Source organism: Anopheles merus, chromosome X, assembly GCF_017562075.2.
Source record: "Anopheles merus strain MAF chromosome X, AmerM5.1, whole genome shotgun sequence".
In the NCBI taxonomy this organism is placed as follows: domain Eukaryota; kingdom Metazoa; phylum Arthropoda; class Insecta; order Diptera; family Culicidae; genus Anopheles; species Anopheles merus.
Genome location: NC_054081.1, coordinates 19,879,676 through 19,906,364, shown reverse-complemented (window position 1 = coordinate 19,906,364; position 26,689 = coordinate 19,879,676). Strand labels below are relative to the sequence as shown.

The window sequence follows — 26,689 nt, the reverse complement described above, 5'->3', positions numbered from 1 at the left end:
GCAGAAATAATCAAATGAAATTAAAACTTCACTTTCTTGTGAACAGTTTTTAAATATTTATTTTATATTTTTTGTTTATTAGTCTAGACCAGTGAAAAATATAAAAGAATTCGTAGCGACAACACAATTGTTGCTATTGAAACAAAAATCTTCAGATGTACAACTGAATTTGCTCACAGTTTTTTTTCATAGCTTATTTCAAAATATTCGTGAGTCGGTTTATCCTACTAGAAAATGATACTTTTCAACTCATTTTTCCTAGTTTTCTACTGCCACTACATCAAAATTCTAAATTTAGATTCTCTACGCTGCACTAGCGAGAAGAATTGGGTTAGATCATTAACATGAGTTTCATGTGGAAACTGCGCCTGCGTAGCTGCATACCTAGTTATTTTTCTTTAAAAAAGAGACAGGCGCATTAGTATGGTCTGAGTCAAAAACGCCCCACCACCACAAAATACGCATGATTATCAAAGTCGAAGAATGAGCCAAGGTGCAAGAATTACCCTCTGATGTTTGGGCCAGTCTTCAAAGTCGCTTCGGATCGAACAGTGCTCCTAGTTCTGAAAAGCTGCCCTGTTTGCAATTGTTTGCAGATTTACCAGAACTTTAGTTCGTCCTAATTCAGTTTTATCTTGAATAAAGGTGAGTTGTTCGTGAGCGTGTGCTGTTGTTCTACTGTTTTTACACCAACAAAACCACTGCTATCAAACTTTTCTACTATCGTGTTATAATGTGTTCACCGTACAATAGTGCAAACTGTACAATAAATTGTCAACATATTGATCCTCAATACTCCGTTTTACAAACAGTGATTGTTTCGGATAAATCCACCGACTCTCGTTCAAGCTAAAAAACAGTGTCACGTTATGTCTTCTGGATAGCCCTAAAATTTCATCCTTCAACCGACTTTCAGCTCAGCCAAGTTAATCAAAAACTCAGTGACCTTGCGAATGTGGTTTTGAACATTTCTTTCCGAGAATTTGACTTCTTCTTTGATTTTAAGTGCACTTTTTACGATTTGGAAGCCTATATTAGCAGAACACTTTTCTTTTCAACCAAATGATTAACTACAAAGAATAATTTAAAAGCAACAACACTGTTAACATTGAGTGATACATTTGTGAAACGTTCTTTATACAGATGCTAATACAAAAAAGGTGATCCTTTTGTTGACTTGGCTGAAAGAACAAGTCAAGCATAAGGGAACTCAACTGACAATTATTAAATTTAACTAAGTGCCCTCATACGTTTTTGTGAAAGTAAAAAATGACTGTTTTGTTTTGTTCGGTAACTCCCCTGTAGCTAATTTAAGTAGATCGAATATTCTTGGTAGGGAAGTGTCGCAAGTGTGTCAATCCTATAGAACTGATTATTTTTAAGATGTTCAACCTCCTCTAAGCTAGTCGAAATGGGCTGGACAAACAACTTTCAACTAATAAATGTCTGCATTGCCATCATATGGATATTGAGGATACAAATCTACAAATCGGTTAACTATAGATATGTAGGAGAGGTAGAACAAAATCATAGTTAATAAGAAATATGTTTGGAATGCTAGTTACTCGAATGTAAAAAATAGCCTACCATTGTTTAAGTTTTTTAAGTTGTGATTTTTACCATTCAATACGAATTGACAAAAGGTCCTCTTTAACAAAAGCAATTCTTAAAAGGCATGTTTAGAGTTTTCACAAGATTCAAAAATTAAATTTTTCATTGCATTATTTTTCTTATGCTTTTACTTTCATTACAATCATTGTTTTTCATGGCCTTGCTACTAATAGGCTTGGCTATCAGTGTATTATTTTGCATAGTACACTAGTCCATCTTACGCATAAGGAACTTGGTCAAGATGGGTTGAAGCATTTATTTGTATTTTTGCAAATTAACAATCGTTAATCGAATCTTCCAGAACAGTAGGTTTTAATTCGACTGGAAATGACCCAAACTCCTGTGTTCGTAAAAAAATGATATGGGTTATTCTTCGCAAAAATATCAGCAATTTAAAAATATGTACAAAAATGGAAACAACGATTTTTACGTATTTTATGAATACTAAATGCATTTTTAGTGTATTGTGTAAAATATTCGTTTTCCATGTCGATGTCAATTTGATTCAATGGATGATTGGATGACCAGCTTACGAATGAATATAAACAGTGTTTAGTTTGAATCTGTTTAAATTAAAGTTCTCACTTGGTTCTCTTGCCAGCTTGATTATTTATCAAATCAAATAAGTTCCAGAAAAGTTGTTATAAATAAACAAAAAGCCATACTAAAGACCAACTTAAAAATAGAACACAAAAATTCAGTTCAAATTTTTTTAGGAGGAATACGAAACGTTTTCAGTTTGGAGAGTAAAAATCTTATAAATAGATAGATTACGTTGTTTCTGGGTTAGCGTGTGATGCGATCCAAATTTGGAACAGAAATCTCAAAATTTAAACAATATGCGCATGCGTACATGCGCAAAACGTAGCTGGCAATAAGTCACATCAAAAATAAAATTTCAAGCAAAACCATAAGGAGGGTTTGAAAATATGATCTGCTCGATGTTTGCCCATTTTTCAAGATTTTTTAGGGATTTGGATTCTTATTCATAAAAATAGAAATATTTTACGCTGCAATTCGTTTCATTAAATTTAAAATACATATTCTTCACGGCACTTTGTGATGTAAGCTAAAAAAAACTCATTAGTCATGACACATATTGCAACTGCTGTGAAGCGATTCATAGTTCTTTGCAATAATCATCACTCAATGTATTTTGCGGTTTTTAAATAAGAAAAATACAATTTCATGTCTTTAGCAAGCTTATAATTTGTGCTCTTAAAACAGTTTGCAGTTTGTGTGCTATAATTATAAATGCTGAAACTAAGGATGAAAAAAATGCTCGCACTCGCCAGCTAATTTCAGGCGAGGGCGCATGCGTTTTGAAACTGTCGTGATTGAGAAACCTGGATGTGAGGTGGCAGACTGCTCGAATTTGTTTTTCACAAATTCAAACTCAAAACAAATTCGAGCAGTCTGAGAGCTCGCATGAGGCCTCGCACTCCATACAAATTCATAGCCCCAGCTCCCTCTCATTAAGAAGCTTGTGTGGGCAGGCAGTTTTTGCGCCCATAATTTTAGCAATTATAATTATAGCACCTCGAGACCAGTTTTAACAGCACAACTTAAAGCTAGCTATAGCTTCTGAAAATTGATTTTTTTTTTGAAAAATCTACAAAAACTGAAAATGTGCGCTTGTGTAAGAATTTCAAAAGAAAAAAATATGATTTATGCGGGATCGATAAAATTTGGCAGTGAGTTCCGTTTTGATGATTCCTGATGCTTTCTGTAGTCTGTAAATACATGGGACTGGATGACTGGCCCCGCGCCCACGTAACCGTTTTGTTTAGCGTCGGGTTGCCCCTCCTCCCCCCCCCCCGACATTCAGGCACCCGGTTTCCCGGGATACCCACCCCCCTCCTGGTTCGCCATATGCCACCATCCACCCAAGCTTGGATATGTGGTGACACATGTTACCACTCTGCACGACGAGGACGTGTCGGAATAGGAGTTGGATGGGAGAGCCTGTATTATCCCTCACTGGGGCTTCGGATCCCATCCCATTACAGAGCAGTACTTCTTAGCAATTTTGAGCAAGAATAACTGTTCAAAACCCTCGCAAAGTTCTACGCGATTGTTCTGTTCTGTATTGGACATATCAAGTGAAGTTTGCCAGTTGATTGAAATCATATCAACACGTCATTCAAAACAACACATCAGACTGAAAACAAAACCATGGAATATTTACAGCCTAGATTTTTTCAGCCTGGAAACATGTATACAAGAACCGATTAGTCGCATGCTCGATCACACTGCTGCTATTGAATTATTCTGCTGAATCATGCATATTTACTCAAGAAAGGTTATAAAAAGCTTAATACAGTGTGGTACAATGTATGAAACGTATTATTACTCATTTCCAAAATGTAAAACAAAACTATTTAAAGAGCTATCTTTGTTTGTCAAAGTCCAATATGGTGGAACGCAACTGTCAATCGATCAACTCGTATAATAAAGATTAATCCCCTGATAGGCTAAAATTTAAGCATCCTGGCTTGGACCATCCCAAAGCCCATTTACAGATGACGTTGATTGTAATTTCTGGTAAAATTGGCACAAATGTGTACAGTATTCGTGTTTTATTCGTGTATTACATGATAATGAATAGGACTTGCAATATACTAAAAAAAAACATCAAAAACATACTCAAACTGCTTTAGAATGAGAAGACGATTATATAGGTACCTCTCCGAATAGTAAAATAAATTGCAAAATATATCTTTGATTTCGAAAAAAAAGTTCATAGGGACAGCTCTCTCTTGCGCAAAACCTGCTACTTGAGGTTCCAGTGTATTACCTTACAAACACATCTAACGCAAACCTTGCGACAAATTTACCACAATCTCTTGTACAGTTCTAGCATGCTGCTCTTGGAGGTCAGGTTTAAGTTAAGTATCAATTTGTCTTTAATCTGCTTTTTCTTAACATTAACCTTCAGCTTAAACCACCATGGCTGACGATGAAGCGAAGAAGGCTAAGCAGGCGGAGATCGAGCGTAAGCGTGCTGAAGTAAGGAAGCGTATGGAAGAGGCTTCTAAGGCAAAGAAGGCTAAGAAGGGTTTCATGACCCCTGAACGTAAGAAGAAACTGAGGGTAAGTACTAAAAATACTTTTAGTAAAATATATAGCAGGATTTCTTATACCCCGTACATGTCTTCCAATCAATAGTTACTCTTACGTAAGAAAGCCGCCGAAGAACTAAAGAAAGAGCAGGAGCGCAAAGCAGCTGAACGTAGACGCATCATTGAAGAGCGATGTGGCAAACCCAAAAATGTTGAGGATGCTAATGAAGGTAACAAAGACTTGCTTTTTTTTTCGTTTTTATTAAAGTAGTTTCAGTGACTTAGAAGGTAACAGATAAAAAGTCGATTGACAAATTTTCACGTCGTTAATTCGTGCCATTCTGAATAAATATTTTTTTACATGTTTTCTGCAAAAAATATATTTATTAGTTTCAAGGCAATAGTCAATTAACATACTTGTAAACCGATTGAAGTAATGTAAATAACCATGTATTGTAATTTGATCAAAAAGAGAAAAAAAATACTATTATAATCATTTGATAAAAGGAAAAGATTATGAAAATGTGTGAAATGTTTTGTTGGCCAATTGATGTTTTTTGCCTCTCAAATTTGGAAGGTTCTACGTTTGAATTTAGATTAGCTGCACACGCTGTAACAAAGCAAGTGATTTTTGACGAGCCATGTACAGTGGAACCCCTCATAACGAGTACCCTTTGTAGGAGTTTTTCGTATAATGAGCAAATCTAAATGCTCAATAAACACTTCTCATAACGAGTAAAATCTCGCGTAATGAGCAAAATCATTTGTTTTCGTGTAGAGTTTTTTGGTGCCAGGGTGAAATCAAAATCACGATCGGTAAACATTTAGTATTTATTTAAATTTTATCATCGCTCAGGCAAATAAGAACTTCGATACTAAGCATCGTTTAATATTAATATTTTGCCTCCTCCTGGCAATGTCGTACAATTATATGAGACTCCAATGTGTTGTATATTTTGACGAATGTTTTTAGCCCGTTTTTCTGGATCTACTTGCTAATTAAAGCAAGAATCTCCCTTGCCAATTGCTACAACTTTTAGGAAATTCATATAACTCCATATGTGGTGTGCAAAAGACTCAAACTTCAAACTTTTTCATGAAAATAAAACAATATTAGTGACAAAGAAATAGTGAAGCAGAGATGTCTTCCCAAGTATTAGTTTTGTAAATACACTTTCCATTTTTTAGATACGTTTATTGGCCTTTTGATCAGCACATTTGCGGTCCTAGAACCAAAAATTTTACTTTGCACAGCAAGTTTACCGAAAAAAAACTTACGCCATAACGAGTTGTATGTAAAACGAGGTAGTCACTTCCACGGCATAAACTGGTTATGAGGGGTTCCACTGTATTTTTATGATACATTGAATGGAATCTGTACAAGGTGCAATAAATTCTAATTATTAAAAATGTAATTTACTGCTAAAGATAGGCCCATGTGCACTGGATTTGTTAAATGGTTTGGACCTAGCAAGTAATTCGAAGAAAGTAGGATAAAAAACAACATGCCTGCCAAAAATCGATTTAGCACTGAAACATGAAATCGTAAACCATGCAAGCATGGTGGGTCACCATAAATGCCAACGTAGTATAAAAAAAGTAAACTAAACTGTTGAACAAAGCAAAGAATAGAAAGTAAAAGGAAGCCGGAAAAGTAAAGATGAAGAAAAGGGAAAGAAAAGATAAAAAATCCAAAAAAGTTTTTTTTGTTGAAGAAGTTTTGTATGTAGACACACACACACACACACACACACACACACACACACACACACACACACACACACACACAACACACACACACACACACACACACACACACACACACACACACACACACACACACACACACCACACACACACACACCACACACACACACACACACACACACACACCACACACCACACACACACACACACACACCACACCACACACACACACACACACACACACACACACACACACACACACACACACACCACACACACACACACACACACACACACACACACACACACACACACACACACACACACACACACACACACACACACACACACACACACACACACACACTCACACACACACACACACACACACACACACACACACACACACACACACACACACACATGTTTTATACATATACCATTACTTTCACACGATATGTTTGGTGTACTGTGTTTCTGTTGTGCCTTACAATATCAACAAAATTCACCAGTCACAAAATGGTTTCTACACAAACAACACATGTCGTTGGTTCTCACATTCACACTTATTCCATATATTAATCAAAACATTTCACTCTTTTAAACACATTTCTACGTACGCTTCTGTATTACCGGATTTTCACTTTTGTCTGATTATTAAATCAGATCAAGCAAGGAAGATACTTCGTGACTATCACCAGCGTATAAATTCCCTGGAGGAGGAAAAGTACGATCTTGAGTATGTTGTTAAAAGGAAAGATATGGAGGTACATAAGTGCAGCAAACATTTATGAAAGCTATTTGAAAGGAAACATGTATTGCTATGTTGCATTTTTTCTTCTCTTCCTGCGATGACCGAACTCTCTCAACGTTCGATCATATCTTCTTTTCTTAATTTGCTCTCTTCTGCGCGCTATCTCTTCTTTCTTACTATAGAATATTTCATGATCTACGTTGCATTGTTTGTTAATCACTGATCTATTTATTTAATAATCTGCAGAATTTATTCTACCTTTTTCACGTAATAACTGATTTTCCCTGTATATGTGTTTATTTTCAATGGTGATAATACTTTTTGTTTATGTATGTTTTTTGGGGCAAAAAGTCTGAAGTTTCATTTAATTTCTACAATAACAATATTCATAAAATGTGCTTAACTTGTTAAATAATTACTCAATGCTGCTATCATTATAAGCGATATTTTTAGCTCCGTTCTCTTGTGTTCTAAGTTTAGCTAGCTTTTCTCATATTTACGTAAAAGTAAATAGATTTTTTTTATATACCACAAGTTGTCACTGCGTATCGAAGGTGAAAAACAAAGTTGATTCAGCAGTCAAAACTTCCAAGGAAATTATCACTTTTCAAAAAACTTTTATGGTTGGAAAACAAATTTTGAGTAAATCGTTTCCCAAAAAATGATATTTGCTAGAAACGCAAAAAAAAAGTTGTTTTGACTGCAAAATAAATCAATATTCCATCACTTTTATGTTACTTGTCTTACCCTAAATTATAACTATAATAATTTTAGATCTTAATAAAACATTGTTGTGGTTTTCGATGAAGTATGTTTACGTCAATCAACACAATTTAAGCAATCTTTATTTTTGTAATTAGTACTATGTTCAATTAAAAAAAAAACACTAATTTATGATATTATGTTTTGAAAAACCTTTGATTTTCTCCACATATATAAAAGATGTAAAATTTCATGCAATATGGCAAAGGCGACCCTATTGAACAACAAAGGAAAAATGAACATTTATTCAGTTTATAAAATCCTAACTGCACAAATACTATATATTTTAAAGGTAATGTCTATCTTCTCGGTCATATATAGGTGAAATAATGAAACAAAGTTCATTATTATTTTCTCAATTGACAATCAAATCGAAGATTTGTGAAAAAACATGGGGGGTGGGATTGGATTATGGGATTGGAAAAAGCTTTGTTTTCAGTCTAAAAACGATATGCCCTCGATGCATGTGGGCTTGTTTTAGAAATAGTTATAACTTGGTGCTATGCTGTTTTTGTCAACCACCATAATTCACAATTGAGCTAATCTGAGCTTATGCTGAGTTTAAGGTTCAGGATCAAAAGGTAGATTTATTTATTTATTTTTTTATAGAGACTTTACACAAATTGACCTCATTAGCCTCTTCAAAAGGAAGATTGAAAGGGAATCTCCCTATTTGCATTCCGCCGAAGACGTAGAAGAAAAAGAAATGTTATCGTTGGTGAGAATACAGGAAGTGGATCGATCACAAACTGTTCTAAAAAGCCTCTGCTCAATTTGCGAGGGCTACGAATGTTTGCTAATCTTTATTTTCTATTAATAGAATCTTTTTTCACTGTCATTTGATTGTCGAGATGATCACTTACGGTCTTTTTGTGTTTTTTTTTTCAAAAATCAATACAAAAATTCAAGTCTCAAGCAAACAATTCAAGTCTTTAGCAAATGTATGTACATCATTCTTGTGAATGAAATATTTTTCATTGTAAAATATATCTTCTTCTTCTTTGGCACAACAACCGCGGTCGGTCAAGGCCTGCCTGTTACCAACTAGTGAAGTGAGCTTGGCTTTCAGTGACTTATTGTTACCATAGCAGGATAGTCAGTCCTACGTATGGGGGCACGGTCTATTCGGGGCTTGAACCCATGACGGACATATGTTGTTATGTCGTACGACTTGACGACTGTACCACCAGACCGGCCCTGTAAAATATATACCAAAGTCTTAAATTTTATATGATGCAGCAAATGCAGGGAATTTTAGATTAATATTGTTATTAAAAAAATTGAGGTAGTTCCTTCCCCGATCAGGAGACTATGCTATTGCAAGCGTTCAAGACATCATACTGAACACACAACGTTGTTTGAACAAACTAAACACGTGTCACAGAAAAGCATAAAAATGGTCATGTTTACGCCGAACGCTAAGGACAATCGAAATTTACTCATCTCGTTAATAGCCTCCGCATTAATGATTCGTGGAGGCAGATCACGTACCTGCACCATTCTCCATTTCTATACGGATAGCCTTTACATATATGTGTGCGCAATGAAAAGGTTTCCTGCATATTCCAATGTGATCCTCAGCACAGACTCAATTGTCACTAGGACTGCAATAAGAGCAATGTTCCATTGCACCATTAGACCATTCCCTCCTGCCTTTAAAACATTCTACAAGAAGACAACTATCTTGCGGACGCATCAATATAATCGACACGGAAGCTGGTGATTCCAAATCGGTTGGTAGTTTACGTTTGCATTAGTGGTAAATCTTGGTATCAGACCTACCCAATTCCGATTCCGAGTTCGTAATCAATTCCGGAGCCGATTGTAATGCTTGCATCGATTTCTATTCCGGATCCGGTTCCGATTTCGGATCCGATTCTGGATTCGATTCCGATTGCGGTGTTGATTCCGGAGTCAATTCCACATCCGATTACAGAGTCGAACCCGGGAATGTCTTGGGAGTCAATTCTAGAGTTGATTCGGGGCCGATGCCGGAGTTGACTCCGGAGCCGATCCAGTAGTTGGCAATTTCCATTCCATTCACAATTTACTCGGGAAATGGAATCAGGATTGACTACAGAAATGGAACTAGCTCTGGAATGATAATCGGATAACCCTAAATTGAAATAAGAAGTATCAGAAGCGAAATTAGTCTGGAAATCTGCATGAAGATGGATCGTTTATAAATACATTTTGATTATTTACGACTATCAATACGTAGAATCTTTGGACCCTAACGCTTATTCTTATAGAGATGCCGAAACCGACTCCATTTCGTAATCGATTCCGACTCAGGTTCAGGAACCTATTTGGAGCCAATTACGGAGCCGATTCCGATTCCGAAGCTGATTCTGGAATCAATTCCGGAGCCGACTCTAGAATCGATTCCCGAAACTGATTCCGGGCCTTCTATCCGGAATCAATTCCAGAAAACTTCAGAGGTAGCGGGAATCGAATCGAACTTTTTCCCATCACTAGTTTGCATGCGAATTGACATAGTACTAAACCTCACCAATCTTAAAACAAAACATGTAAAAAGAAATTCATTTTCATCCTTCTCACGTTACTATTTTCCTCGTTAATGAGTCGGTTCAGTACAATACCTTGGACGGTTTCATAATGTTCACTTAAGTGATTTGAGAGTAAATGTTTAAACCAACGTTGTTACAATGCATTGTAATAGAAGATGTTGAACCAAATATCGTAGAAGTGGTTTTCAACAAGAGATCGAAACGAATGATTGGTATATATATTTTCGCAAATCACATAAAACTGAAAGAATTTCTTAGGCAATTTCTATACAGAAACATTTTTTTTACTGCAGTTCAGTAAAATTTTACTATAGTTTTTTTGGAGTTGAAGATTCAGTAATCATTTCAGTAAAACAGAATGTTTACTGAATCATTCAGATATGTTCGATGCTCACAAAAATGACAGCTCGTTTACAGAAATCACAGTGAAGCCTTTTCTTATATTACTGGTTATACAGTAGTTGGTAGCGATGAAAAAGTGACGAAATATTTTTTTTAGATTGAGTTTTTTATTGATGTGCAGAGATTGCCAGTCTATCACCTCATATTCGTCCATGTTGTTAGTTGTTTGATATAGTTTTTACACTGTATTTAGCCGCAACAAATTTTGATGGTTCAGTAAACACTCACAGACACTACGAAATTTCAGCAAGTAAAGTGAATTGTAACCAAGATTGTACAAACCAACACTGCTGCCAATTCTTTTGAAATAACCCCGCAAATCGAAATCTCACCTGAATTTTTATCGGGATGGCTGTAAGCGCCTACAAAATCAACATTTTGCACATCACATAGCTTAATCACATAGCAACTTTAACATAGTTTTATTTTAATGTTTTGACTGATAAGTCGATTTGACAAAATAAATTGCTGCATTTTCGGTATTTTTTTTTTTACTGATATTCAGCGAAACGACTAATATAAACACTGTATTCAGTAAATTGTTTAACTGAAAATCAGTAAAAACATGACATTGACATGACAGAACCCTTTCAGTAAAAAACTTTACTGAAGCAGAAGGAGAAAATTTGCTATGAAGCAAGGAAATCCAGGCAATACTTACTGTTTGAATAGGATTCAGACTAAGAAATGCTAGACAAAGCATTTCAACAGTGTAACACAGAACATGGAAAAAGTCCTTCGCACAATTCCTGGCGATAGTAAACAATCAATAATATTTTGAGACGTTAAGATGCTCAATAGAAGTAGTTATCATTATAAAAGCCATTCAAATTATAGAAAAAATAATGTTGAGTAAAATAATTCCAAAAAAGAAATCCTATATCCGACTGTTTATATTAAATTTAGATAAATTCTTCAAAATAATGTTTTTCAAGATTAAAATACGGGCAATGCGATATAATCTTAAAAAAGGAAAAACAATATTAACATAAAAGATTTGCAGAAAATATTAATGGGGGAAACATATTAAAATCAACATAAACTACATGTTGTTAAATTTTTATCCTTTTTTATATTTTGGAATTCAATACAGTATACCAGGGTTGCCTATATAAATAAAAAAATTAATACGTAAATATATATATATATATATATATATATATAATATATATATATATATATATATATATATATATATATATATATATATATATATATATATATATATATATATATATATATATATATATATATATATATATATATATATGAGAATATATATATATATTCTCCTCTTGTATTATTTTCTTTTAATATATTAAAAAATATAATCTAAACATAATTGTTACATTTAAACTGGTGATTTATACCACAACAAGAATTTTAGAATCATTTCCATTTCAACCATTGAGACAGCGGCTAACTTAGGTTAGATGTTGGTCGAAAAAAAACACGCATAAAAAATAACATCCATAATCTCGCCTATTTTATCCTTCTTCATAGCTGAGCTCCAAACAATATGTAAGGAATATTGGAATAGGGTATTTGGTTTGGAAGGTGACAAATTTGATTTAGAAAGAACGGAAAAATTGAAACAGTATGAGGTAAATTTTAAAATTTAGCGGTATCATTTCGTTTGATTCATTAATGAGTGGCTCTTTTAAAATTTTATTTTAAGTTAATCACGTCTTGTTGTTTTTTTTTACAAGATACAAATTTCAATGATTCTGGGTGTCACCTACTGTCACTCGATGTTGCAAATATTGTTATTCAAATCAATAATCAAACATATTTAGGAATTCTAAAGCTGATAGTCATACAAAATTAATGCATCAAATATGACTTATTGAAGCAAATATTGTGTTCTGAGTGCTTTATTACAATTCCACGGCTATAGGTAACGCAAAAATAATCCAGAGCATGTAATTTACTCATTCAATAGAAAATAAAACTACTTTAGTGTTTTGTTTCTCCTGTCTTCTGGATGAAGAACATATTTCACAACATTACAATTACATAAATGGAAGAGAGTAGGCGCATTTTTATTCAATAATCATGACTAGCTGATGACAGCGCAACTCACACATACGGAATATTAAATTGTTTGATTGCCAATGAAAAAACAGGAAAAAAACAAATAAAATACAATTACTTTGATGCCGTTGAAATAATAATGTATACAAATAATCTACACACTCTCCTTTATAAATAGTTATACATAAATTTGAGTGTTTATATTAACACAAAACTGTCCCAATACATACAATATATAAATATTTTCATGAGCGTGAGTGTGTGTTTGTCATTATACTTCGTTATGAACATGCACAATTATATATATGTTATTTTTATGTATGCCCCCCTGATCATTCGCGCTTTATACTTTACCAAACATTTTGTTATCAGAAGCATACCAACATGTTTTCATACTGGAACATACACTTAATTCCTTAACGTAATTTAAATTCTTATAATAGCTAACTCCACCAAAAAGTATGTTACTCAAGCTTTATCACAATAGTACAGTATACGATCTATTCAAGCACAACAAAAGTAGTTCAGCAAGAATGTATAAAATGAGGCTTGGCGCTCATAGTATCATGCAAATATAAAATATGCATTATTTTACTGGGAACAATAGTCTTACAAATCATCACTCCAATGAAATAAATTGAAATTATCAGTATTTTTACATACAAGTAAAATATTTGAATTATCATGTATTATTATTGAGAGTGAACTTACAAAAAGCTTTACTGCAATAATATCACATTTAAAAGAGATGAGTAAAAATTTATGAGTTTTATCGAAAGCTTTAACAGATATCAATCAAATTAACTGTAATTGGATTAGGAGTAGAATTATTAATTTTGATTGAACTTAAATCTACTATGTTTAAAAATGTTAGTTTTTTTCCTGCCATCTTTCAAATCGTTGTTTAATAAATATTGGTTAACATATTTTCTTTTCTTTCTAAAAAATGTAACTGATAATCGATGAGCCAATGAAACATGTTATCTGTTTCAAGGGCCTGATTAAGTTTAATTGTTCATTTTAAGCAAACACTTTTTAAAGTATTATCATAATGGTGCAAGCAAATGTAACCCTTTTCCTTGCTTTATTCTGGATGTGGCTTAGAAACGTGTTCGTTGGATTTTATTACGTTTAATGTTCATTTATTTGTACATTTTCTCAAATTGTTACAGTAGACTTTTTTAAAGTTTACTTTATTCTGGATTTATCCCATATTTTTCGAATCGTCTCACGATTTATTGCATATTTTTCAAAATTGTTTGAATCAACTGTTTTATAAATTCTGGGACCATTAAATAGTGAAAACGAATACAAACGAAAAAACATATGGTGAAAATGGGTAAAAAATGGTGTGATGTATCTAACAAAACTCAACAAACAACCACAGATACCTTCTGAAATTCCTGAGTCACAACGAATGAAATGTAAATGCAAGACTGACTTAGTAATATTAGCTTGTGCTATTAATATGTACTACTATTAAACCTTAGCTAACATATATTACTATCTGGTTCATCTAATTATTTCTTCATGATTTTTTTCGAAAAATATCTTAAGTTATTCACACTGTTACGTAACATAAATCGTAACATACATACGAGTTAATATATATTCTCCGAAAAAAATTAAACTGTTTAATATTGTTATGAAATACTTGATACATATTTGTTTTAATGTACAAAATTCATTACACGTTCTTTGAATATCGTGTAATCTTGACATGACAAAGTATAATGACATCATACTTTGTTTAACTTCATTTATTACGTAATAATGAATTTTCCAATGAGGCGAATGGCTTTAGTTAGTAAGCAGGAAAAAACTAAAAACGAAAGATTTAAGATATCGGGACAAAATGGGACTTTCTACATTCAAATATGATATGCGTTATGTTATATGTTTACACAACTATAGAAACAATATTAATCATAGTTTCAGTAAAACTACAGTTCACACAAATATGTTTTATAAGCATTCCATTGACATTTCAAGTTTTATATTAATAACACATTGCAACATTAGCTTCAACCTCATTGAGAATTAAATGATTCAAATCTTATTATAATTATCTTAAATAAATATGAGTATAGATACATATTTTGCAACACGCACTTTGGCGTAATTTCTATTAATAATAAATTGTATTTGTTGCATTTTTTATATTAATATGTTATTTGTTAATCGTTATATATCATATTAATCAATGTTTGCAGAAATGATTATTGCATTGTTTCATTCAAAACTTTCTTATTCTTTGATCTATATCGTAAATTGATACAATATTGTGTATTTTAGTTTTTGTGTATAATAATCATAACTATTAGAAGATTAACTTGTGTAAAAACTTTCCTCATTTAAGTATCGATACTCGCTTTTCCCATTTGCAGACCAGTTGAAAGACATTGTAAAAGAATATTACAACCGTATGTATACGTGTGAAGGCCAAAAATGGGATTTGGAATATGAAGTCCGGAAAAGAGATTGGGAGGTACTGATTGAATTCGAAAACTATTTTAAACCGATTAAAACCAATCCAGCAATTCACGTAAACTCCATAAATATAAGCCATTTTACCATTCCATGAATACATGCCAAACCACTCCTGATTATCAATGTTTAATACATATCCAATTAGAAAAACTCACACTATTGCAGGACTTTTTTTACAATTCATTAATAATACAATACAAAATTAACGTGAAACATGAGTTTGAATTCTTAATTGTAGTTGCATTTCAACACGTAATTTGAATTTCCTAGTATTTATAATTTTCACTCACATTTTAAGTAATTAAAGTGATTGTGCACTTATTTCAACATTTTTTCGTCTGGTTTTCTTTAAAAACATCAACAATGTTTTTAGTTTTTTTTTATGTTGAGATTCTCATTTCTTCATCTCATATCTTTCGTTGCTTCTTTCGCTTTTCTTCACTAAGACTTCTATTCATGAATTTTCACGATAAATGTACAGGATTGTGACCCATAGTTTATCAAAATCAATGAAAAATGTATTAAAAACTTTGGTAATAGTGTAAAAGAAATGGTAACCAAAGTTTTTATTACATCGACCAAGTTCTGTCTTTTTGAGTATTGCGCTAATATATTATTTGTTATCAAAACTCTGCTTGAATATGCAATTGTTGATATTACGTATTATTCTCCCGATTGTCCGGTCTTATGCCTTGTGTACATGGATGCACTTTTTAAATAACGTCCTCTCTGTTTTTTTTAAATTGATTGAAAATGATTTCTTTCATGAAAAGTCTTTACCTTAGTGACTATGCTTCATTAATTTTTTATTGTTTTAAAACAACGTTTTTAAATTTAAAAACATTATTTTCAATATTATACGTAAACGAATAAAGGACACGTTCGTATTAGATTGAAAAAGTAAAAAGTGATTTGAAAAATCCTTTCATTTTAACAATTTATTAAACAAAATCATAACAAACTAGACTCAGTAGCGCTTTTTTGTGCGGGAGTTTATTTAGTTCGTCTGAAAAGGATAAACATATTCATTTTATTGTACAGATAAAAAAAAATTATTATTGTTATACAGTTAGTTATAACTCGTGCAGAGCATGGTAGTATTTTATTTGTTTTAACATATGTTTTGTTTTCTGACAGCTTTATTATTTAAAAGCACTTTTTTCTTCTGTGAGTTCTCGAGTGTATATAAACGAATTGTTTTATTGAATTTTTGTTCCAGTTTGTTTATGATTTATTTGTCATTTACTGTGTCATCTATTCAGTTTGTATAAATTAATATGATTTGCAAGATTTACTTTCATTTGTTAGATTTCTTAATTTATTAGGAGTTTTCGTCAATGTTGTGCTTCATTCAAAAGCAAAGAACAAAAATTGGTTATATGTGTGATAATGGAATAAGTTTATTTTTTTCGTTACATGAACTTTTAATGCTTATATTTTTAAACTTCTGTTAGAGAATTTGTTTATTCAAATTATGTTTGTTAAGATTTCACGCATAAAACAATTATTGAGGAAATGTTAAGAAAATATTAATAATAAATAAAGCATAGCGAAAGCAGAGGTGTTACGAGTTAGTAGACATGGATGCAAGTTTGTTTTGTTTTATTATTTGTTTGTTTAGTAATAAACTCAATAAAATGCATTATAAAACCACTTTTCATTAAAAAGTTTGATGTCACAACGAAATATTCACAATCTTTTGTACAAAATCGCTAATTTTTAATATATTTTTAATTGGTGTTCAAAAGCACTCATGATTCAATTTAAGTGACACTTTGTGTCAGATTCCCAATAAAAAGACTGTGCAAGGTTAAACCACTTAGGTTATGTACACCAAAAATCTACAACAACGATTAGTTTATGTTTTTTAAGCAAACACAGTATTTTTCCAATAGATCAATAATTTAAATATAAAGTTTATCATTATCAAATATTGATATTTTTAACACACGTTTAACCTTTTAGATGCAATGCAGAAAAAAAATCAATTTTTATTTTTTATTTGTCGGTGTATTTACACCAATATTTTAAAACCATTTTTTTAATTAAAACTGAAGTAGTTGCCAAATACTCTTGCAGATATAATTTATTTATCTTTAATTTTACTATAAAGAAAACTTTATAAGTAAAAAAATCCTTCATTTCACTTTTTCACTTATTTTTTGATTAATTTATTTCACTGTTTGATATGGGCATTATATGTACTTTCCACTGTTTTTATTATGCCTTTATTATTTTATGTCAAAGGATACTTAATGATAAAAACACCGCTAGGTTTAGCGTGCCATAGTACGTTTCTAAAATATTATTTTATGTTAGGAGTAAAATCTTTTAATACTTTTTAAATATAATATGTTAATTATAATTTAAAAAAAGGTTGACAAAAATAATGAGTATAAAAGAACATCACAACACCCAAAAAATCAATCGTTTCGTTCTCAACTTACACATCATGTTTCTTCGGAAATGATTTATATAAATATAATATGAGTTATGTCTATTTTCGCACATCTTGCAATGGTTTCATTTATTTCTGAGCGCTAACCTTTTAAAGTTGCAATGTATTTTTGCGTTTCATACATTCATGTCCAAAAAATTACCTTTTCTTTGCTGCACACTAAAGTTTTGCTAATAATTATATAAATATTTCATCAACAAACACCTCCTTCTTGAGGGCGTTAGGGCCTGGTAGCATTTTGTGTAAAAGTGGTGGTTATAATCTTGAATAGCCATAGGAATTGAATAGTATCCTTTCATCAATAAAACTATTTTATAATTACATTTTTGAAGGCCAATGTAATCAAAGTATGATTTTGAAGTATGATCACATTTGAAAAACAGTGTAATCTTAAAAACGCATGCTCAATCATTCCATCATAATTTACGAACTCGTTTCGTGTTTCTATGAGCAACAATGTCATTCTGAATTCTTTAGTAAATATTGTGTACAAAAAACACCGAAAGTAACGATATGGAGAGAGTTAATTAATTTCATGTTTTTATGCCGTTTTGCATTAAACACAATTATTTTACATAATTATTATTAGTTGATACACAAGCAATATTACATTAGCAATAGCAATAGTAATGGATACTACGCTATGTGAACCGCAGTTTATCAATTATTATATCCACTATTTATTTTATCTTATTATTGATTTTTTTTTGTTCAAGTTTCCAAAATTCACTAAATACTACAAACTAGTTGCAAGAGTAATGATGACACAAGTAACGCTATCATTTTGAATTATTGTTTATTTGACATATTGTCTTGATATTGATAAAGAAAATCAAACCAAAAAGCCCAGAAATTAGATAAATTAAGTACAGAAACACGCAAAACATTCGAATCGTTGGGAGTATTTTAGGAATCTTTCCAAAGTTGATAGTTGTTCATGGTAATAGTTTGAGATTAACGTGTTGATAAAATTCAAATATATTGTGCTGTTCAGTCTGAATGTTAAAGTTTTTGTTCAATCAGCAAGGGTTTTTTTTAGTAAATATTTGGTAGGGATACACGGTAAGCATGTACTAAAAAATGATTTTTTAATTATATTTTGTTAAAATACGTAATTCCAAGGCATGATTGATTGATTAATTGATTAATTGATCAACATGAAATAACATTTTACCAAACTGTGATTATTTAACATGATTGCATGACTCGACATGGCAAACTGATCTATGTTTACCATTCATCTTACGTCATGATACGAGTATTCCAAATACGAACTCAAAATATTTGAAATATCTGATAGCAGGATAACTTTTAGTTTTACAAAGTTTATTTCAATAGTGTTGGAGCAAGTAAAATAAAAAAAATCAAAACTCTTTTTTTAGCATGCATAATTCACAACTTTTTATAAAATATATTCTTATGTCAACAAAGACTAGAGTTAACCCAGTAAAATAGATGCCATAACTAGCATTGATAGAAGTAACTAAATATCAGTTAATTTATCGACCTTTTGAGCTATACTTTCAAGCAACTCGGCTTAAATGGAAACATCTTGGCCTAAAAGTAACTTTATTATAACAGATTTCACTAATAACTAGCGTTAAAATTTCATTAAAACGTTTCAATTTCATTAAAGTCTCTATCGGACTGAGAGCTCAACGCGAAACATATGCGACCAGTTCACTATGATGTTTTATTTAGTTTCCTGTTACCTTTCAAGTGTTCCCTTTAACTAATAAATACATAATTAAGTAAATCAATTGTACATCCATTATGCGAGTTTGAGCTCAAGGCAGGTTCAACTGTGTTTTACCGTAATTTTATCGTTTGATTGTTGCAAAAAATGTGCATACTGCCAAATAAGCTTGCCACCGCGATCAGAACAAGAATATAAATGTGAGATTTTATGTTTTATGCTTGATAGAAAAGAAGGAAAATAAGCGAAGATAGTCTGTATCATCGACAACCCATAACATTTGGGTTAATATGGAGGTAAAAAGAAGTGTTGGGTTCCTAAAAATTAAATTTGTAAACCTATTTGATATGATCTCTTTGATGAATAAGTGTTAAGCCGAATGAGATATCAGAGTACCAGCTGAATACTAGCCCAATAAGATCATAAAATTATTAACTGGCTTTTATAACGAGTAAGTGATCAGTTACTGCATCACTAAAATAAGTATGAATAAAGATCCAGTCACTAAATGAATTATTAGAGCCAATTCGTAGAATGTACAATGTACAATGAAAGCAATCGACAAAGAGTAAATATATGTCAATTGTGTTCTGAGGAGGTATAAGCTTACGCGGTCTCAGTACAGACGTTATCAATTAATTATTTTACCAGTGGCTGGCCACAGATCCATTTTGAAGGGCAATCTATAGATTTTCTTTTACACTATCAGTTATTTCGCTATGGTGATTATGGCAACCGAAAGCCATTTTAGTTACGGTTAGCATACTGTGGCTGAACAAACGGTCTAAACGTGATTTATACGGTTCAAAAGTGGCAATATTGTTTTAGAATACGAATAACCTTTTAACTTGGTTTTGTCCTGAAAGAAGGAGATATTGCTCGATGAAGATCCTATACGAAACTACCAAAACTTACATAGACACTTTGCTTCTGAGCAAGTCATTTATAACTTACATAGCTTTCGCAAAAAACTTGCATTTTTTAGATCGTTGTATAATTAATAAATATTTAAATAGTTAAACATATATTTTAACGTAGTTTTAGTACATGCTGGCGTTCCCTCAATTTAAAACCTTATTAGTTAATTAATAATATTATTTATCAGGAAGAACAGCCTTCCAAAGCTCATAATGTAAAATGTTACTAGGTAAAAATCTTTTCGGATATTCACGATGCATACATAAGAATACAAGTTAAGATTAATTTGCATAGCAAGCTAAATGTATTGTTAAAATACCAAAACCGTCATTCTTATTCTGGACGAATATTTCTTATTCAATTCTTATTACATCAAATACGTAGTGTTCCGTAAAAAATACTAGAGAACCTCTCATCTTGAAGACCTTTAATCTTGAGCATTTTGGATAATCGATGTTGATTTATATATAAATTAGTATAATATAAAATGTATGTAAATGTATATGAAACTATCAGTTTTTTTTGTACAATCTCATACCGAACAGCATATTTAAAGCAAAAAATTACAAAATATTTTGTTAACATGTCTCAAACCATATGCGACCTTTGAAACACACGATGAAACTTTGAATCGAATGTATAATCTAATACTGTTAGCTTAGTATGGTGTATTCGTTGTATTCAGTAATGAATTTTGCTTTGTTAATTGTTAAAAATAAAACAATTAAAGATTTTACAGTCAAAATAGTATTAAACCTTATACACAGTGTTTAATGCATTTAAATTATGTTATGAACCCTATACTACATAGCATAACAGTTTTCCTTCATCTCTTCATTAGGAAAATATGTTACGAAATACAAAAAAAAGTATTTATTACCAATTTTAAATATATCATTTAAAATTCCATACAAAAAGAAGAATTATAATCAATAGCAAGTTTTTATCTTCAACTAATATTTGTAAATCAAAACAAGAAAAATATGCTAAACTTTCGTTTCATGAATAATAAAATTAAATAATAATGAACATATTTGCAACTCAATAAACACATGCAATTTAAAGTTATTGTATTTTTATATTTTTTTCTTGGCATTGGCTCCATTGATTTTGAGTTGGTCATCAAGCGCAATTTACAATCATGGTTGATTTGAATTCCACCCAACTTGATACAATTAAGCGCTTTTAAATTTGTCAAAAATATTATAAAAAACGCTGTCATTTTTGGCTACATTCAGTTTAAAATGAATATTCTATTTCGCATTGTTTGAAGAATAAAATAATTTTTCATTATCTCAAAGATTATCAACTAACTTATTTAAAAACTAAAACAAATATTTTTGAATCCCAAAAATCGGAATATTTACTCTAAAACTAATTGTTTAAACATTAACGCAATCAATAAATTTATCATATCTTTATTTCATTATACATTTAAATTAAAACCAAACACAAGAGTTTCAATAACTTGAATAACATGACCCTATAACTTTATAGTAACTGGTGCCTTGGTGTGATGCTCAATGCTTCAAATTTTAATGATTAGAAAAATAATGTAATTATGCTTTTCTGACGTTATCGTCCTCACTGCTTTTCTTTAATTCTAATTTGGAAATAAAATCATCATGCATGTTTTGCAAGTATATAATCTCCAATTTTTTTATCATCAACTTAGAAACTCTATGCTTACTTTTCCGCTTAAATTTGGTTTCATAGCTAAATGTGTTGTTTAATTTTTCGCACTAATTTTGTTCTTATACTTTTTCTCATTTTAAATATACTCTATTGTCACACTATGTACACAAAACTTAGATCTCCGATCTAAATGCCCAGGTTAACGATCTACGTGGCAAGTTGTGAGTATACGAATTATTAATTTTCAATTGAAATTTTCAATATCACTTTCATTTAAATTATATTTCGTTTTGTTCCAACAGTGTTAAGCCAACTCTCAAGAAGGTTTCCAAGTATGAGAACAAATTTGCCAAACTTCAAAAGAAGGCTGCTGAGTTCAACTTCCGTAATCAACTTAAGGTTGTCAAGAAGAAGGAATTTACTCTTGAGGAAGAGGACAAAGAGGTAAGCTTTATTGTTTTGCCTGAAGCTAGATTGAAGGACCTCTTTATAAAAAAAATTGTAAAATTTGTTTTTGATTGTTGCGACAACACCCATTTTATTCTTCAGAATGTATTGAATTTTTTTTAACATATATTGTATTTTCATCCATTTTTTTTGCTCAGGTACAAATAGAATAGTCTTTTACATAAATTTATCCACACAATTTGTTCCATTATTACGGAACGTATAAAGCCATATTTTCAATTTATCCACTCAATGTTAACTTACAAAACAGCATCCACTCGATACTAAGGATTGTATAAAATGAAAAAAATTCTAATCAGATCATAAAAAATATCTAACAGAAAAAAATATACATTGAACAGTCTTGATCAAATAACAGCTCATAATAACGTATAATAACGTGAAGTTAAAAACAATAAATATAGCAACAATATTTCAATATCTCCAAATCTTATTGTTAAAAAAAATTAACAGGTTTTTGTTCTCTACATCATGACTTTTATTTCATTTCTAAGTTTTATTGGCTATAAAACCGAACGGTTTTATTTTAAATGTCCATAGACTAACAGGATTAAATCATTATTAAATTAGGCCATACGGCCCGTTGAAGATTAAATAAATAATAATAATAATAATTATTACATAAGCTGTTATTCTTGCATCGAGAAAATAATAGAATATAAAATGTTAAAAATCATATTTTTTTCTTTTCACTGCTTAATGAAAACAATGAAAATCTTTTTGAATAAAAGTTATTTGCTGATGTTCACTAAAAATAGTCAAAAGTTTTTTGACATATGAGCTGGTTACGTTTACCGTAAATGCGCAACAAACACCCAACATTGTGAAAATATTTAGCCATATTTCTTTAACAATATAGAAAATATTTCTTTTACAATGACAACCGTAATCACTATTTTAAATCTTAAAACACATATTTTTGTTGCAAGATCAATGCTTTTCGTAAAAAATATAGTGAGTATATTTCAGTCATACAGGATGTCAACATAATAAGTTGATTTTTTTTAGTTTGCGCCAAATGGGGACCTATTTTTTGACATTTTGAGGTCCAATCGGAGTATTTTTTAATGTCGCATATGTTTTTGATTCGGATTTTGGTCCTTCTCATAACGTTTTGTTTTTTGCTCAAAACCTTCAAAATAATGAAAAATTTACATTTATGAACCGATTCCTACTACCTTTAACAGGCGAAGAAATCGGAGAAAGCCGACTGGCAGAAGAAGTAGATGTAGCAGACACCATGACCCGGCATCTACGAAGAATGAAGCCAACCATATAAATAAATCCATTTGACACTCAATCAAAACATACTAAATATGATATGCAAACAACAATATTTAACTTTAATAGCTGTCACATGATTTTAAACACATCAGGTTTTCTTCGACGTCAATTTTTGAGCAATCGAATTTTGCAAAATATGGGAAATAAATGGCAAACAATCAAAAAAAATTATTCTCATTTTATTATGAATATTTTTAGATTTTGTTATTCATTCGATAGAATCATTCTTTTTTTATATCGTTCAAAAATTAGGTTTTGGTGTAGATTTTGAAAATTACTGGCAAAATATGACAAAAAAATACTTTAGATGAGGTATAACTGCTCACTGATCATCATAATTGAATTTGAAATATTAATTATTTCCTGTATTGTTGTCACCTGATTTTTCCCCCGAGATAGATGATATCATGCACTTTTACTTCATCAAAAGCTTAATCAATAATATTATTCAACAAATAAATATCATAAAAGTGAATTGGGAATGTTTTGGTATTTTTAAAACCCGTACAAAATCACTTCTCAAACTGTATCAACAATTATTTAGAATCGGTTACATATTCGAGCACAAACATTAATTGGATATAATTATTAGGATTTTTTTATTTTGCTACTTGTGCCGTTGGTCGTAAAATATTATGTTTTATAACAAGTTTTTTTTTGTTTTTTATAACAATGGAAATAAATAATCTCAATGATATCAAGAGCCACGTTAAGAAGCCGTACGAGAATAAACAAAGTCATTGAAATTTGTTAAATACTAAAATATAAAATGTAACAGTTGCTTTTTTATTCATATTTTTCAAACAATAATTGGATCAAAGGCAATATCAATTAAAATCAACGGATATATTTTAAAAATTACCGATCGATGCAATTTGCTGTGAGTTCCATCATTGAATAGTTTTAAAAAGACTTCGATTAAAATAACTTCTTTTTTGCATTTTTTCTGCTGTTTGATTCCAATCCCATTCGTGAGGAATAATAAAATTATATTAATTGTTTGTTTTATACCTTGTATCATCTAATACAAAGTATATTATAATAATTAACATAGTAAACGCTATGAATGAGATATTCTTAATCAGACTTTTCTTATTTTCTTAAATACTAAAAGAATAGATAAGTTTTCTATAAGTAATATTGATTTCCAATCGGGGTGGCCCGATGATCTAATGGGTATCCCTGTACCTACAAAGACAATTCCCATCACGATCGTTCCCCCGTAGCAACGACAGACTATTCGGTTACGTGGTTCAAAAAGCCCAGTAAGTCTGTATAATGCTGACATCACCACACAAATAGTGACGCCTAAAGTAATAACAGAAGAGGAATCTCTTAACGATGTTCTTCACGATGTTTATGCCATATGCCATCATGACTAATTTTTTTATCTTTCAATTTTCCTTTTCAACTTCTCTTCATCATTTCGTCATCATCAAACTGTTCGTGTTTAATTTCAATCTGGGAATTCGTGACAACCTACACATATGATGCATCATCGCGACATGATTCTGAATGAATAGAAGAAACCGGACTGGTCCAAGAAAGGTGACAGCAAAGTGAAGGAAGAAGCAGCAGAAGCTGTCGAAGCTGAAGCATAAATAATTTACGAAACCCAAGGAATATTGTGCTCGATACAGAAGCGTTGAATCATTCTTGTTTGTTTTTCGGAAAAATGCCGGTGTTGATCCACAAATCAATTACTATTTGATGTTATCGCCAACCCAAGAATAAAGATTGTCCTGTCTGTTTTGTCACTGATTACTGATTTCTCTTCTTTTTATTCCTATTCATTGTTGTTCTTTTTGTCGCTCTATCTTAGAATTATTTCACATGAAGGATAAATTTCATTACTCAAAATGTATTCATTTGAGTGTTATATCAACATCATGTAAGTTTTATAATCCGTTATTGAAAGATAATCATAAAAAAATACAATTTTAAATTTAGCAACAAAATGATGCAATTTTCGACACGTCGAAATAAGCTTTAAGGAATGTTGCAGGATGGTTTCTTGATACAATCATCAGCTCTTACGACTTAACAAAGTGTCCGTTTAAATTTACATATTTTTTTATTCATTTATTTATTTATATATTTTTTACTTCTTTATTTAGTTATTTATTTATTTATTCTTATATTTTTTTATTTATTTATTTATTTATTTATTTGTTTATATATTTAATTAAATTTAATATTATTTATTCAACTATTTATTCATTAATTTATTTATTTATTCATTTTTTTAATTATTAATTGATGTATTTATATACTTATTTATTCATTTATTTAATTATTTATTTGTTTTTATTTCACTTACTTTTGTCTTCATCATGGGATTCACAAACATAATAAGACTTTAAAAAAACTAAGGCTAAAGATGCAAACAAATCAAAGGAGAAAAGTATTTATGGCGGAGAGGAAGAGGCGTGGTTACGAATACGTGAACGAAAACAAGACATAGATACATTATAGACGAACAAGTGGTACGAATCGTTGAAAGTCGATAATGCCCTTAAAAATGGGTTATTAGCTCCGTAGCTAGTATGGCGGGATGGGACATATAGCGGGAGCCTGTCTTACAGTTATGGGATCAAGCCCCAAATGAGCCGGATTCTCATTAGTGATGGATGCTTCAGATTGGATCACTGAATCCACTCCGACAGTTTTAATCTGGATCCTACTCCAAAATAAAAAATGGCTTCGAATCCGGCTGCTCCCAGCGACAACAAATCCATAGGCTCCAATTGAATTTGGATTTCTCCGATCGAAACCAAACGGCTCCTATTGAATCCGATTTACTACCGTGCTTAATTCTTAGAGCTAAATACTCACCCTACAAAAGCAAGCTTGTAAGCAACCCAAGGTCATAGCTAC

General features: G+C 31.2%; 1 protein-coding gene across 6 annotated transcripts; it reads left to right on the top strand.

The window, feature by feature from the left end:
* The first annotated feature begins 502 nt into the window (after window positions 1–502).
* LOC121599612 (troponin I) lies at window positions 503–25,573 on the top strand. 6 transcript variants are annotated; one of them, XM_041927561.1, is made up of 7 exons: window positions 503–645; window positions 4,550–4,704; window positions 4,780–4,903; window positions 12,333–12,433; window positions 22,238–22,281; window positions 22,363–22,504; window positions 25,336–25,573. In XM_041927561.1, exons 2-7 carry the CDS (start codon window positions 4,561–4,563, stop codon window positions 25,411–25,413), a joined length of 633 nt encoding a protein of 210 aa, XP_041783495.1. In that variant the 5' UTR covers window positions 503–645; window positions 4,550–4,560; the 3' UTR covers window positions 25,414–25,573. The 6 variants fall into 6 exon arrangements, with proteins under 6 accessions (XP_041783495.1, XP_041783520.1, XP_041783488.1 ...); XM_041927586.1 differs by lacking the exon at window positions 25,336–25,573 and adding an exon at window positions 23,716–25,077; XM_041927554.1 differs by lacking the exon at window positions 12,333–12,433 and adding an exon at window positions 7,047–7,147 and having other exon boundaries at window positions 504–645.
* The last annotated feature ends 1,116 nt before the right edge of the window (window positions 25,574–26,689 follow it).

Bases quoted from the DNA above. Each gene is read 5' to 3' on its own strand.
- LOC121599612 (XM_041927561.1), top strand. From the start codon at position 4,561: ATGGCTGACGATGAAGCGAAGAAGGCTAAGCAGGCGGAGATCGAGCGT. The intron at 22,282-22,362 runs GTGAGTATACGA...TTGTTCCAACAG, and splicing joins AACGATCTACGTGGCAAGTT to TGTTAAGCCAACTCTCAAGA. The intron at 22,505-25,335 runs GTAAGCTTTATT...CTGAATGAATAG, and splicing joins TTGAGGAAGAGGACAAAGAG to AAGAAACCGGACTGGTCCAA.